Source organism: Euprymna scolopes, chromosome 3 (genome assembly GCF_053919585.1).
Source record: "Euprymna scolopes isolate OS-2025 chromosome 3, ASM5391958v1, whole genome shotgun sequence".
Classification (NCBI taxonomy): domain Eukaryota; kingdom Metazoa; phylum Mollusca; class Cephalopoda; order Sepiida; family Sepiolidae; genus Euprymna; species Euprymna scolopes.
The window spans coordinates 39,348,549-39,363,299 of NC_136484.1; the positions used below are offsets into that span (position 1 = coordinate 39,348,549).

The following is a 14,751-nucleotide window of genomic DNA, read 5'->3' on the forward strand; positions in this document are numbered from 1 at the left end:
ACAACACACACACACCTACCGTTTTATATGTAAAAACAAAATTACACTCGAACAGAAGAGTTAATGAGAGTAGTAGTAGATAAAATGGAGTGAATGATTTTAATTGAAAATGAATTGACTTTTTATAAGACGTCTCAGCAAGTTTTTCTAAGCATTAGACTTGGATACGACCACGTTGTCGTCATGGTTAAATGATTCATAAATAGAAAGTTCATCCAAGTGTAGCGTTTAAGGTAATGCATGTAAAATATAGACTGGTGATTAATTCTAGAAACAGTTATTATAGTATTGTAGATGCCTCATCGATAACAGTTTAAATGAACAATGTTTATATTTTAATATATACAATTAGGCATAAATATTTTGTAATCATTCATTTTATTGTTCTCTAATAAAACACAGTTTTAAAAGGACAGGGCACTCTTCAATATATTCAAAATTATATGAATATTTTCATGTTTTCTGCTTTGTTTTGTAGAAGCCTTTTTTACATTTTACAAATTCATAATTTTTAGATGTGAGCATATATATCTCGACATATATGTAAAACGTATTTGGCGATGTATGTCTGTGTATGTGCGTGTGTGTGTACGAGTTCGCTCAGTATAAACTACGAAACAACTTGCCTAATTATTTTGCAATGTATTTTGTCTAGAAATGTTTATATATATATATATATTTATCATCGAAATGCCTCCGATAAATATCGAATATCGAAAATAGAAGAATACAATTAAAAAAGAGAACGGTCCGATTTTAAACAAAGTTAGCATTCTAATACAGCTTAGTATCACAAGGGCATTTGAGAAATTTTATCATCGTAATCAAGTAAAAGGGCCCGACGTATAAAATCAGCAGTACGGTTTTTGATAAGATAGAAACGCTTTCAAAATGAATGTTTCTTTTAAGAGTACAATTGAGCATTATAGCTCCCATGGGCCGATTTTCTGCCCACCTGGATTTATAACCCCGAACATTCATTTTGAAAGCACTGTACGAACTTTTCATAAGAAGTTGACGCAATGCTTTTTCTTATCATTTTAGTAATCTTTATTGTATATTAATATTTAATATTTTATATTATATATTATTATATTATTATATACCTATTTGTTTATATTTTGTATTATTATATTACTATTGTTATCATATATAATATCATATTACTATTTTTTATATTATATGTTATTATATTATTATTTTTACATTTTATATTATTATATCGCTATTTTTGTATTTTATGTTATAATATTTCTATTTTCATACAATATTTTGTAATATGAGTATTTTTATATTATATATTATTATATTACTCCTTTTATATTATAAATTCTTACATGCCTATTTTTATACTATATATTATTTTATTAGTATTTTTATACCATATGTTAATATATCATTATTCTTATATTGTTGTTTGTTTCAGATCAGGAAAAAAAGTTATATTGCAGTGGATCTTCTTTACACTTTTACAAAATAAAGCATGGTGAACCTCACCCAAGGAGACCTGCAGAAATTGGATGAATATCCGATAGAAGTGGGTAGCGAAGAAGGTGAGAGCAGTCCGAACACATCCTGCCAAAATATCTACTGCTGGTCGGACGAGAAGGCCTTGGAGGAAATTCATGCTTATGTATTCCCGAATCATTACGAATGGATTTTAATCATTCTCTACCTGGTGGTATTCGTTGTCGGACTCACGGGAAACTTCCTCGTTATCTTCGCCGTATGGCGTAACAAGCATTTACAGACTATTACCAATATGTTCCTAGTCAATCTTGCTGTCGCCGATTTCATGGTCATTCTAATCGTGTTACCGCCTACGGTGGTTGTAGACGTGTCGGAGACGTGGTTCCTCGGTCTTTATATGTGCAAAGCTGTATCATTCCTTCAGGTAAGGGATATTATTTTCTTTGTACAAAACATTTGACGCTGCACATGAACATAATTTGACAGATTGAGAATTGAACGTTTAATTATATAGCTATATATATATATATATATAATTATTTTTTTACTATAATAATAAAATTATATATATATATATATATAAATATATATACATATATATATATATATATATATATATATATATATAAGTTTCGTGGTTAAATGTTAAATTCTGAAAAAACAACATATAGAGACAAATATCCGATTTAAGAATTTATTGTTTGACAAAAGGAATATATAGAAGGGGTTATTTTAATTTCCTTAATCCATGGATTTTCAACAATGGCTCATATCATCAGAGAAAATGAAATGCAGTTAGCAAATTGTTCAGCTGGAATGGACGCTGTTTTGCTTTTCAGCACAATTATTGAAAATAGTTTTTTGAGTGGTTGTGGATAATTATATGGAGAAAATTATACGAAAAGAGAAGTTGATACAACCTGGGTATTCCATTATCGGAAGGAGTCCAACGTCGTTCGGGGTTATAAATCCAATTGGGCAGAAAATCGGCCGATGGGAGAAGGTGATATTCCACTGTAGCGAGATTGTATTGCTCCTTATTGATTTTTCGTAAAGTCCACAGGTAGCCTAATTCGTTGCTGCGTTAAACGTGTGTTGGTTGCTGTAGTCCAAATGCTTTTTTCGGTATTGACAAAGTCTATCTGAAGTTGGGTTGATATACCATTCTATTGTAATTATCCCCGTAATAGAATTTTAGCATTGAGTTAAGTATGCAATGGACCTCCAAATCAATAGTGTAGGTATCAATAGCAAAATAGCAAAATAATCCTGGAGATAGTTGTACTATTGAAACGAGCAATCTTTTGTGTTACAGAATTTATTAAGGAAATTAAAATAACCCCTTCTATATATTCCTTTTGTCAAACAATAATTTTTTAAATTGAATATATGTCTCTATATGTTGTTTTCTCAGAATTTAAAATTTAACCACGAAACTTATATATTGTTCTATTCTTAAATATTGAGCTTTTCCTTTTTGGCTAGCATCACCGTGAAAGTATTACTTAAGTAATATCTATCAGGAAGTTTCATCTGAATTCTATCAGTGTCTTACCTCGCTTATATACATATATATATATATATATATATATATATATATATATATATATATATATATATATATATATATAGATAGATAGATAAGTGAAAATGTGTGTGTCTGTCTGTGTACATTTCCATACACAATAACTATTTTCGGTTTATAGATTCGAAATTTTACATAAGAGGTATTGAGATTTGGGAAAAGATTTTTGATCGTTTTTCGGCCAGAAATTTGGCTGTTAAGAGGTAAAGGTTTCCGAATCCTCGTCACACTTATTCAGAGGAGGTCTGGTTAGTTCTTTCTCTACTCGGTGTTTCCATCCTTCTGTATCCCCCTTATGTATTTGGTGTGGCAAAAGTTTATGGTGAAACAAACAAATATTTGAGGAGGCGCGGGCGCAGAGAGTGTTATTATTATTATTAGTAGTAGTAGTAGTAGTAGTAGTAGTAGTAGTATTTGTTTCACTTAGCTGTAATTCTCATGTACGAGGGTCGTTCCAAAATAAGGCATCCTATTTTAAACTCAAAAACTAAAACGTTGAAGAACTGCGAAGATGAGAGTGGTACTATTGAAACGAGCAATCTTTTGTGTTACAGAATTTATTTTTCTACGCAGTCACCACCATTCTGAACGCACTAAAGATGAATGATATTCTTAAATCGAAGATCCATTCTCCGGAATTGTTTTTTCTACATAGCCACCACCATTGTCAATGCACATTTGCCTGCCTCTTTTGATGGCTCGGTAGTAAACGACCGGGACGCGCTTTTTAACTCGCATTTCTGAAATCGAATAACACATCACTTAACGGCGCTAAGATAAACTACTTTGCTTTGTAAACTTTCGAAAGGCCTAGTTGAATTTTTATTGGTTCATTTTTTTCCGTGTTGAGGCAATTCAATGATTAACCGCTGGTTCTAACAAAGGTGTAGGCCTCACACCGGCAATATCTGCAACAAAAAGATAATACTTTCAGGTTATAAATAAGTTTAGTCATCATAAAAATGCAGTTTGATCCATTCTGGAGAAATAAAAAATTAGGAGGCATTACTTTGAAATGTCCCTCGTATTCAATGCATATCTATAATATAAAGCTGAACGTCTGTGTGTGTGCGTGTGTGTGTGTGTGTGTGTGTGTGTGTGTGTGTCTGGTCACGAATAGGCTCCTATATGGTTGACTATTATTGAAATCTGATCACATATAATGATAAAAGATGTATCGAGACACAGGAATGGGTATGTTTGATCTGGCATAATGATGATTCATTAAAATTGTGGGGTCTGCGTACGCGCCTGGTCCACAAAGTATGGAAATAAAAAATGTAAAAATTAAAAAAACAACGTTTACAAGTGTTTTTGATATAGATGTACATAATAATACTTTGATAAGTATGTTTTAACTTAAATAGGAATGGTATAATAAAATTGATGGGTCTGCGTTCGCGTCTGGCCTCCATAGAATGGAAATAGACACAAACTTTAATAAAGACTTTTCATATCTATCTGCGTAAGTATACTTTGATAATTATGTTTCAGTTTGAAGAAATATGGTATAATAAAATTATGGGGTGTTCGTTCGCGCCTAACCTCCATAGAATGGAAATATGTCACAAAGTTTAACAAGGTTTTTTAATATAGATCCACAGAATATTGTGACAAGTATGAGATTTATCTATTTTATTTTTACTTTCATCATATTTTCTTTGGTGTTCATGCCCCGAAATTCGAAGCTTTCTCTTTACAACTCTTCCTTTTCATAACCTATCATACTTTCATAAATCAGAGTAAATTTTCTGTAGGCTGTTTTTGAACCCAGTCAAGAACGGATACTATTGCTAGTATATATATATATATATATATATATATATATATATATATATATATATATATATATATATATATACAGCCCGGCGTTGCCCGGGTGTTTGGCGGTGTATGCTGAAGAGAAAAACGAAAACAGTCATTTTTTTTAGACTTTGACCCCTATCAATACCCCTTAAAATTTATTGTTTTGGGCTCAAATCGAGTTATTAAGTTAGAGCCATGTCCAAGTAACCTATATCATAAATTTTAAGTGTTCGAACCCCAAAATCTCGGAGAAGTTTGGTAGAGTTCTCAAAGATAAAATCGTTGAACGTTGGCCCCTTAACAGCCAAATTTTTGGCCGAAAACCGATCACATAGATTTTCCCAAATCTCAGTAAACTGTATATCAAATTTCGATTCTGTAGACTAAAATTAACAGAGGAAAATGTACACAGACACACACACAGACACGTTCACTTTTATAGATATACTAGCATTTCAACCCGGCGTTGCCCGGGTGTTTGTAGGTGTATGCTGAGCAAAAAAAAAACAACAAAAAAAAAACAAAAAGAAAACGGTCATTTTTTTTAAATTTGACTCCTATTATGACCCCTGAGTATTAAGTATGCTGGGCTCAAATACAGTTATTAAGTAAGATCCATGTCCAGGGAACATATATCTAAAAGTTAAAGTGTTTAGACACCAAATTGTGGGAGGAGTTTGACAGAGTACGCAAAGGTCAAATCGTTGAATTTTGCCCCCTTAAAGGCCAAATTTCTGGCCGAAAACCGATCACATAGATTTTCCCAAATCTCAGTACCCTGCATATCAAATTTCGAGTCTGTAGACTAAAAATTGACAGTTATTGCGTAGGGAAATGTACACAGACACACAGACACGTTCACTTTTATACATATATATATATATATATATATATATATATATATATATATTAAATTTATTTATACAAACATGTTTGTATAAATAAATTTCATATACCTGCTGTGTCTACTGATTGAGCACCTTTTGGTAGACACATGTTGTTTCATTGGATGTACTTCTAGGAAACTAAACTCTACCTGATATATATATATATATATATATATATATATATATATATATATATATATATATATATATATATATATATACTACCATTTCAGCCCGGCGTTGCCCGGGTGTTTGGATTGTATGTTGAGCAAAAAAAAATGTGGTCGTAGGAAGGCAGGCTTGGACCCGTATCGCAAAGAGGGAAAAGAACGAGGTAAAACCTAACGTCTATGCTGTTACGAGAACCGTCAAACCGGAAGCGACATTTTTTATAAAGTAAGGCTAGAAAATCTAAAGAAGAGGATAACTTTCAAAAATATCGGCGGAAAAAGTGACCCCCCCCCTGTAGAAAAGTGCCTAGTTGAAGGGGAAGATATTAATGTTTTTAGCCAATGTTTCGATATTTGTCGTATGAAAGATCGAACTTTAAAACGATACTAGTCTTGGAAAAATCCGTCGCCTCTATTGAAAGTTTAAGGCAGACATGCAAACAGACATACATACAAACATTTATATATTGGTAACTAAGATTTTTCGACCCAAACTGATGAAAAGGCTTGCCCTATCTCCGAATACCCTTTATGTAAAATTTCAAATATTATAGACCAGAAATTGTCTGAATAATTTGGAAGAGACCGCAGAGGTCATTTTCTTTAAACTTTCCCCTTATTATGACCCCTTAAAATTTATTGTTTTAGGTTCAAATCCAGTTATTAAGTTAGATCCATGTCCAAGGAACCTATACCTAAAATTTCAAGTGCGTAGACCCAATATTGTCGGAGGAGTTTGGTAGAGTTCTCAAAGGTCAAATCGTTGAACTTCGGCTCTTTAATCGTCAAATTTTTGGCCAAAAACCAATCACATCGATTTTCCCAAATCTCAGTACCCTGTATATCAAATTTCGAGTCTTTAGACTAAAAATTGACAGTTATTGCGTTGGGAAATGTACACAGAAACACAGACACGTTTACTTTTATAGATATATAAATATAGTACTGTTGCTACATTTGGGCAGGAGATGCTAGAAACGAGTTATCCTGCCTTGATAGAGTTAAAAATAGACTTCTTCTCTTCCCTACAAACTTTTCTCACAGAAGAGATGTTGCGAGTTTGTCTCTGCTTTATCGTAATTTTCACGGCAAGTGCTCGACTGAGCTCCAATCTATGGTCACCCCCTCGCCAAACTTTCACAAGAAACACCCGTCTAGCAGAAAACACTATCAATAATTTCCCCCACTCTTTATCTGCGCCTAAACCTAAATGCAGAGTCCATGAACAAAGCTTCTTTCCTAGATTTGCAGGCCTATGGAATTGTGTTCAGTTTTTCTGCTTTCCGGCTGACTACAATATGGTTGTCTTCAAGTCTAACGTAAACAGATTTTGATGAGCAGTTCAATATAAGTTAACAAATTTACTGAATTTCCATTACTGACGATTACTTTATCATCCAATTTCTATTGGACACTCTTTAACCCTTATTCTCGAGTGGCCTATATATATATATATATATATATATATATATATATATATATATATATATATATATATATATATATATATATATTGTTATGATTTGTACCTGGTTATTTAAGATAGTTTAGTGTATGTTACAATAGGTATTCATTAGTTTGTAATGGACTATTATTATATCGACGTTTTCCAACTCATCGGGGAAGTAAGTTGTCTTGGGTGGTCAACGATTGATTCACATATAAAATGGGATTTTAACAACTCTGAAGAACTTTTAATAATCTAATGTGTAACTCAGCAAATATTGTATGAAATATAGCATCTATGATATGCACATAAAGTATCTGTTTATTTATTTACTTTCTGGAAATGCATTCTCAAACAAAATCTTTTACTAAGATAGAGTCCCAAAATGTTTAGATAATGGAGACCGTTTTAATATACTTATAAACAAAATTCTTAATGTCCGATATATTATTGATTGAAAATAAAAATATATCAATAACTGTAGGTGTATAAAAATAGATAGATAGATATATGTGTGTGAGTGTTTATGTGGGTGCTTGTGTGTGAATTTGAACATCCATCTTTTTCAATCTGTTTTAAACATGAGACATTAAAAAGTTTACTTTTTAGTGACTCATAGTTTTAAAACAAATCGAATAAGTGAGCCTTTTCTAAACAAATATATCTATCCGTATCAGTGAAACCTTGTCCATCTCATTCTTCTGGTTATGTACTTTATGTTTCTGCATATTCCTATGCATCACAATATATATATATATATATATATATATATATATATATATATATATATATATATATATATATATATATATATGCGAAGCTCGTTGTTTGTTTGTTTACGAACAGGCGATTTGAGCACTATAAAAGTGGTGGCGGGTGTCTATTTAAATAGACATTCTGACTAGTTATTTACGGACGTTGATTCCATGGTCGAGTGGGAGAACTGCCGACTGTCAACACGACGGTTCTAGGTTCAATCCTTGGCTTGAGAGAGATGCTAGTCTAGCGGCACTGATGAGTTGTGATACAACGAAACAGGACTGTATGTCGATGACTACAAATATATATATATATACATATATATATATATGCGTGTGTGTGTATATATATGTGTGTGTGTGTGTGTGTGTGTATTTTTAAAACTGTAAAGAAAGTCAGAAGATTAGAAATTCAGAAAAAAAAACATTGGTACCTTCGGTTTCTCATCCAATTCATTTTATGATCGAGAAATTTTGGACGCTTTTAATTATCTGTCCTTTCAGGAAATTGCTACACCAGGTTATAAATTTTGCTCTTAAATTGTTTATGTGTTTATCATATTTAATTTTCATTAATTTATTTTTTTGTGTAGTTATATTTTTTATTTTATCTTTTTGTAATAACCGTTTTATCTGTAAACCGATTGAAGATAAATTTTAAAAGATGTATTTAACTGATGAAGTTAACAATTGTTTTTATATAATTATGAAAATTTGACATTTTCAAGGGCATTACTATTGCATTTTTAATAAAATCTATAACACACACACCCACGCACACATTTATATATGTATTTTATATATTTAGATATATATATATATATATATATATATATATGTGTGTGTGTGTGTGTGTGTGTGTGTGTGTGTATATATGTGTGTCTGTGTGTGTTTATGTACATATATATATATATATATAGTTTTTAAAATATAATTATCCACTGACACATGTTTCATCGTCTACGACTCATCAGAGTGGCTGAATCCAGACGACAAAAATTATGGATAGCAGTAATCGCTAAGAATGCAGTTGGAGGAATCAATCGATTTAATTGAAAAATAGGCCTTATCACCAATTTCGATGAAAATAAGAGAGTGTGGAACATTCGTTAATCAGTAATCAATTCCAGATTACGTCAGTTCACACTGCTAGTATATATATATATATATATATATATATATATATATATATATGTATATATATATAATTATTATTGTTATTATTATTATTATTATTATTATTATTATTATTATTATTATTTACTAACTAGCAGTAGTCACATGTTCCATCATAAAGCATTTCTCTTTGAGAATAACTTGAGTGTTTATCTAGAGTCTGAATATAAGAGGTCTCCCCAGATTTTCAGTACTCACAATCTCTTTTAATTTGCAGATAAGTTTGCGTTATCGCGACAGCCGGTTAACATTGGTTTCCTGTTAGCATCGACTATTGGTCTTCACTATAATTTGGGTGGCAATAAGCCTTCCCAAGGTCCCAGTCATATTTGCACACATCCAACAGAGGACTAGCTAGATGTTTTCTCATCCTTCTCATCCCCCTTTCCACCATCACCAATTTGATGTCATGCTATTTTATACACTCAAAAAGGCGTAGCGGAAAGCAGGTGCACGGTTTCAGTTTTCATGATTCCATGTGCTGTTTCTTTGTGTTTTACATCTGAAGTAGTTTCTGTATGTCCGGTTTATGTCTGTATCTTATTTGTGTTTGTCTATGCATCCAAAGTTTTACTTAATATTTCAGCCGTTTTCATTATTGTTATCCGTTATCTCTCCCATTCATTTTTCTAAAGTTTTTCAGTAGCGCTTCTACTATTAGTGGTGTTATCTTGAGTTTCTTCATCTTCTAGACCCCTTTGAGCTTTTTGGCCAGGTTCGTGTATTTGCCCCGCTCCTCTGTCTCCTGGATTATCACCATATGCTCTCCTGAAACAAGAAAATCTAGAATCTAGCAGGATATTTTTCTTGTTAACTCTTATAACATTCGGTCTTTTTGTTTGGATGAATTTACACGTTTGTATATCCCATAGAATTTTGTGACTTTCATTTACAAGTACTGCTTCCGGCTTGTGCTTGTACCATTTTTCTGTGTGTTTTAAGATGCAATTGTTTGCATAATTTCAGTGCCTTCCCACTTATTCGTGTTTATTTTTATATTTTGGGGGCCGATTTGCTGTTTCTCTTTTCCTCTTTCTACTTCTTCTTCTTCTTCTTCTTCTTCTTCTTCTTCTTATTATTATTATTATTATTATTATTATTTCTGTTGTGACACTTTGTGGCTGGCTGTTGTTATTACTGATTTTCTACTGATAGGATGTTCATAATAACTGACCATAGACTACCGGAATCTTCTATTCTTCGATCGTTAGCTCTTTCCTCAAGCTTCTGTTAGTTCCTATTGTAATCCATCACAATGTTCTCAATCTATTTTCCAAACCTTGTTGTCGCACTCTCCAATAGGTGCAAATTCCATTTTCTTCAACCTCTACAATATTTCCATCTTCTTATTCAAGTTTTAGTCATTTTGGACCTTGGGTTTTATTTTCTCTACATTCACATGAGCTGGTACGGCTATATAGATAAGAATTCTGTTATGTTTTTTTTTTCTAATAAAATTTAATGTGTTTTTCTAGCTGTGATCAAATTGCCATATTGGATATTTATATCCTCCAACAATTTCATATTACCACTCTCTGCCAACCCTAATATTACATGCTCGTACCATTTTTCACAGAATCCTAACCTCTTTTTCTTAAATATATTCCAATGCACCTTTCTCGCAATATTATCATTGTGCATTCTTTTCTCCTAACTTTCCTCAGCTACTGGCGATGTATTGCGCATTCTCACCTTTCTATCCATATATAGGAACAAGGGACTTTTTGTCATTTTATCAGTGTGATGTTTCACATAATTTGTAATGAACAATTGCTTATTGCTACAATATCTACAAACGTCCCAAGCATTACCACCTACAGTATGGTACGGAAAATTAAGACAATCTTGGATTAACCTGACAAAGATTTTATACGAATCGAAAATTAAGCTTTAAATAAATGTATTTATTTACTGAAAAAAAAATACACTTCTCTTTGGTATGTGAAACCGTTAAATTTTGAATTCCTATAAACATAATATTTATTATTTTTAAGTACTTTGTTTAAGTGTATCTGTGTAATATTCTAAACGGCAGATTATTATACGACAATTAATAACTTTCATTCAAAACATTGACGAGTTTACATTTCCTTTCAAACACACACACGATATATAAAGGCATATATAATGAATGATAAATCATGATAGACTGTATTTAAGCTACTAACGATAATGCAAGAGAATAGTGGATCCGGTCATTGAATGTGACTTGAGTGATTACCAACTGTTTGGATTAATTAAACCAAGCCATTTGCATTTCCTAGATTTTCTCTCTTAATTCCTTTTTTCCTTCAATTCTTAGAATATATATATATATATACAAATATTAATATATATATATATGTGTGTGTATGAGCGTGTGTGTGTATGTGCGTGTGTGTGTATACATGAACATAGATAAACACACACACATACACACACATATATAACATGAAAAGGGCTGCCCCCTTTTCGTGTAAATAAAAAAGAGAATTAGTTAAATGAAAATGATATCAGATAAAACGAGAATCGAACCCTGTAGATAAGTTTTAAAGAACAATAGGTTTTAAATGGAATGTCCAGTTCAATTTTTAATTCTTTCAAAATATTTTATAAATAAAATTTGGCTGGAAAATCTATTCACATTCTTAGAAAGAATGCACGATAAAAATATCGGTTAGAGAATTAACAAGTAGGTTAAATTCCTTTGAAAAACAACAAAGAGAATGGGAAATTTCCTAGTCATCAGAAATGGTTTCAAAACGTGTAAATCGCGTATGTTTGAAACACGTAAATTGCGGTCACGTTGACCAGACATACGTGTGACGTCATGGCAGAAATGATTTCTCAATATAGGAAAGGGTTCGAAGTTAGAGAAGAAGAGAATCAGATTGAGATCAGAGACTCAGAGGAGCAGAGACAATCAGACCGATTCTCAGTTAGAGTCAGGGCACCCTCTTGGAAGCGGGAGGCTTAGAAGGAACCATGTAACAACTTTGAATCTCTGAAGTACAGAATCATTTCCGACCGGTCGAAGAATAAACTATCATCATGTTTTTATGACTGCCGTCTTTCAGTGTTCATCATTCCAACGAGAAAGGTAATGTGTTTAATCATTCCAGTATGTATCAATGTATACCACTTCATCTTCTCATCAAAGTATATGTCTTGTGAACTCTCTCCGTATAAATGTTTTCAACATGTACCTACTGTCACTCTGTCTCCTCTCTAAATAAACATTTAACATATGTGTGTTGACAACTACAAGGGACATTTAATGATATATGAACAGGCCGTCACGTAAATAATACGGACCCCTTTTAAAAAATAGATAACATAACACACATATATGTGTGTGTGTGTGCGTTTGTGTGCATGTATAAACGCACATATATATTATTTAATTATGTTTCGATTGATAATATGCTCTCAATGTTTCTTCATGCACATTGTTTTGATTATTGGGTTCGTTGATGTTTCGGCGGCACTGAAATCTGCAATCTGTTATTTTTACGCTTATTTCTTAAATTACTAAATATTATTTATTCGCAGCGACTGTTCTTAATACAAGTGCTTCATATAACCGTATAAAGTTAGTTATATAAATAACTATTCAGAGTTTTCGCTTGTATTGGATTTCAACCATAATATATAGACGTGTATATATATGTGTATATATATATATATATATATATATATATATATATATATATATATATATATATAAAATAAAAATTATGCACTTTGTTCTCGGCAGCCGTGTTGCAAGCATATCTTATTTTTCTTTTATTAATATTATTGGAATTTTTCCCCATTTTCCTTGTACATATTTATGAATCATTCCACGGATTTCGGCCTCTTGGATTATTTCGGACCCTCTTCCAATTACGCAATTTCCTTGGATCTTACTTGTGCGAATAGAAAATAAAATTAACGTTCTTGGACTTACATTTTTGGATTTTACACTCATTGGATGCTTTTCCTTTGACCTGGCTGTTAATTCACGTGAAATCACCTTTTTCTTCGACATGTTCCCTCTGCTTCACTTTTTGTTATCAAGTCCGATTTTGCTAATTCCTACCCTCTGATGAGAAGGAAAGTATTTCTTCGAAATTCCGCGGATTAAGGACTATCCATTTATTAAGTGTTTCCTTTTCAGATTAAATATGTTTTTAATTCTTTTTCAAAGTGTTTTTTACATGTTTTGTTAACTATTTGCTCTTATATATATATATATATATATATATATATATATATATATATATATATATATATATATATATATATATCCAATATATTTATCCAACTATATTTGGCAACTAAAAAATAGCAATATTTCTTTCAACTTAAAATGGCGAATAATTGAGCCTTGCAAACCATATAAACCAGGAGATAAATTCTGTGATCTATGTACAAAAGAGACCCTAAAAATTTTTAAATATGAAGATATAAAAAATGCAACCACCCTATTAAATTCAAGACAGGAACTAATATTCACATGCAGTCATAAACGGTGGTTTAAATTTGATAAATATAAGCCACCTTAAATCATTAAAAATTAATTATTAATAAAAATAGATTACAATTGTTTTTTTTGTAGTTTTTTTTTAAATAAATTAAGTTAGACTAATTATCCCCCTTGCGCCCTTTAAGTAAAGTAAATATGAATAATTATCCACCCTTGCATTATGTAATTATACAAACAACATTCGAAATATAAAACGTGGCGTCTTTAAATCAAAAGTACGCTAACGGAAACAATTTATTGCACGGGCGTCCCCCCTTTTTAAAATTCATCATTCAATAAGGTGAAAAGCTATAGCAAACATCTATATGAATATTTTAACCATAGTTCCTGATTTTAAAAGGCGAAAAATTAAAAGGTATATCTTTGTACCTATATTTTTATGTATATACCTGTATATCTATGTATATGTATATATGTGTCTATTTTATCATATATATGCATGTATATATTTGTAATGTTGTACTTAAAGCAAATTTATAATTTAAATTCAAATTTACATTTTACTCTATTTCTTTTCTATCTCTAACCCACATTAATTTTCTTATCAATTTTTAATCCAGATCTTTTATTTCAATTTTTTTAAGATACATCTGCCTTACTTTTAATGCTATGTTTACTTATGGTGTCTTTTAAATTTAATAAAAACACTTCAAAATTTGCTGACGAGGAGACCTTGTTTATAAAGAACTATATGTAATAATTATTGTCCGTAACTTGATGTCTACCACAATAAAAAACACTGTTTTCAGAAACGATCGTACAAAAAATTGATTTTGTTGTTGTTCCTTCTAATGAAACGGATTTTTAATTTAATTATAATTTGATTTTTAAATTTTAAATTATCAATCACATTACTTAACATTGAGTTAGCTCTAGGATATTTACCTATCGAGCTTATTATATATCTTAATTACAACGAACACTTTTTATTTCCTGTATTTTAAT

At 31.2% G+C, this 14,751-nt stretch overlaps 1 protein-coding gene across 3 annotated transcripts in view; it reads left to right on the top strand.

Annotated features, from left to right (window-relative positions):
• LOC145254595 (orexin receptor type 2-like) overlaps positions 1-14,751 on the top strand; it is a 774,875-nt gene that overhangs the window by 355,994 nt on the left and 404,130 nt on the right. For all 3 annotated transcript variants that reach the window (XM_080113217.1, XM_080113206.1, XM_080113211.1), the window contains exon 2: positions 1,427-1,894. In XM_080113217.1, coding sequence (XP_079969343.1) covers positions 1,484-1,894 — 411 coding nt within the window. In that variant the 5' untranslated portion in view covers positions 1,427-1,483. The remainder of the gene's footprint in view (positions 1-1,426; positions 1,895-14,751) is intronic.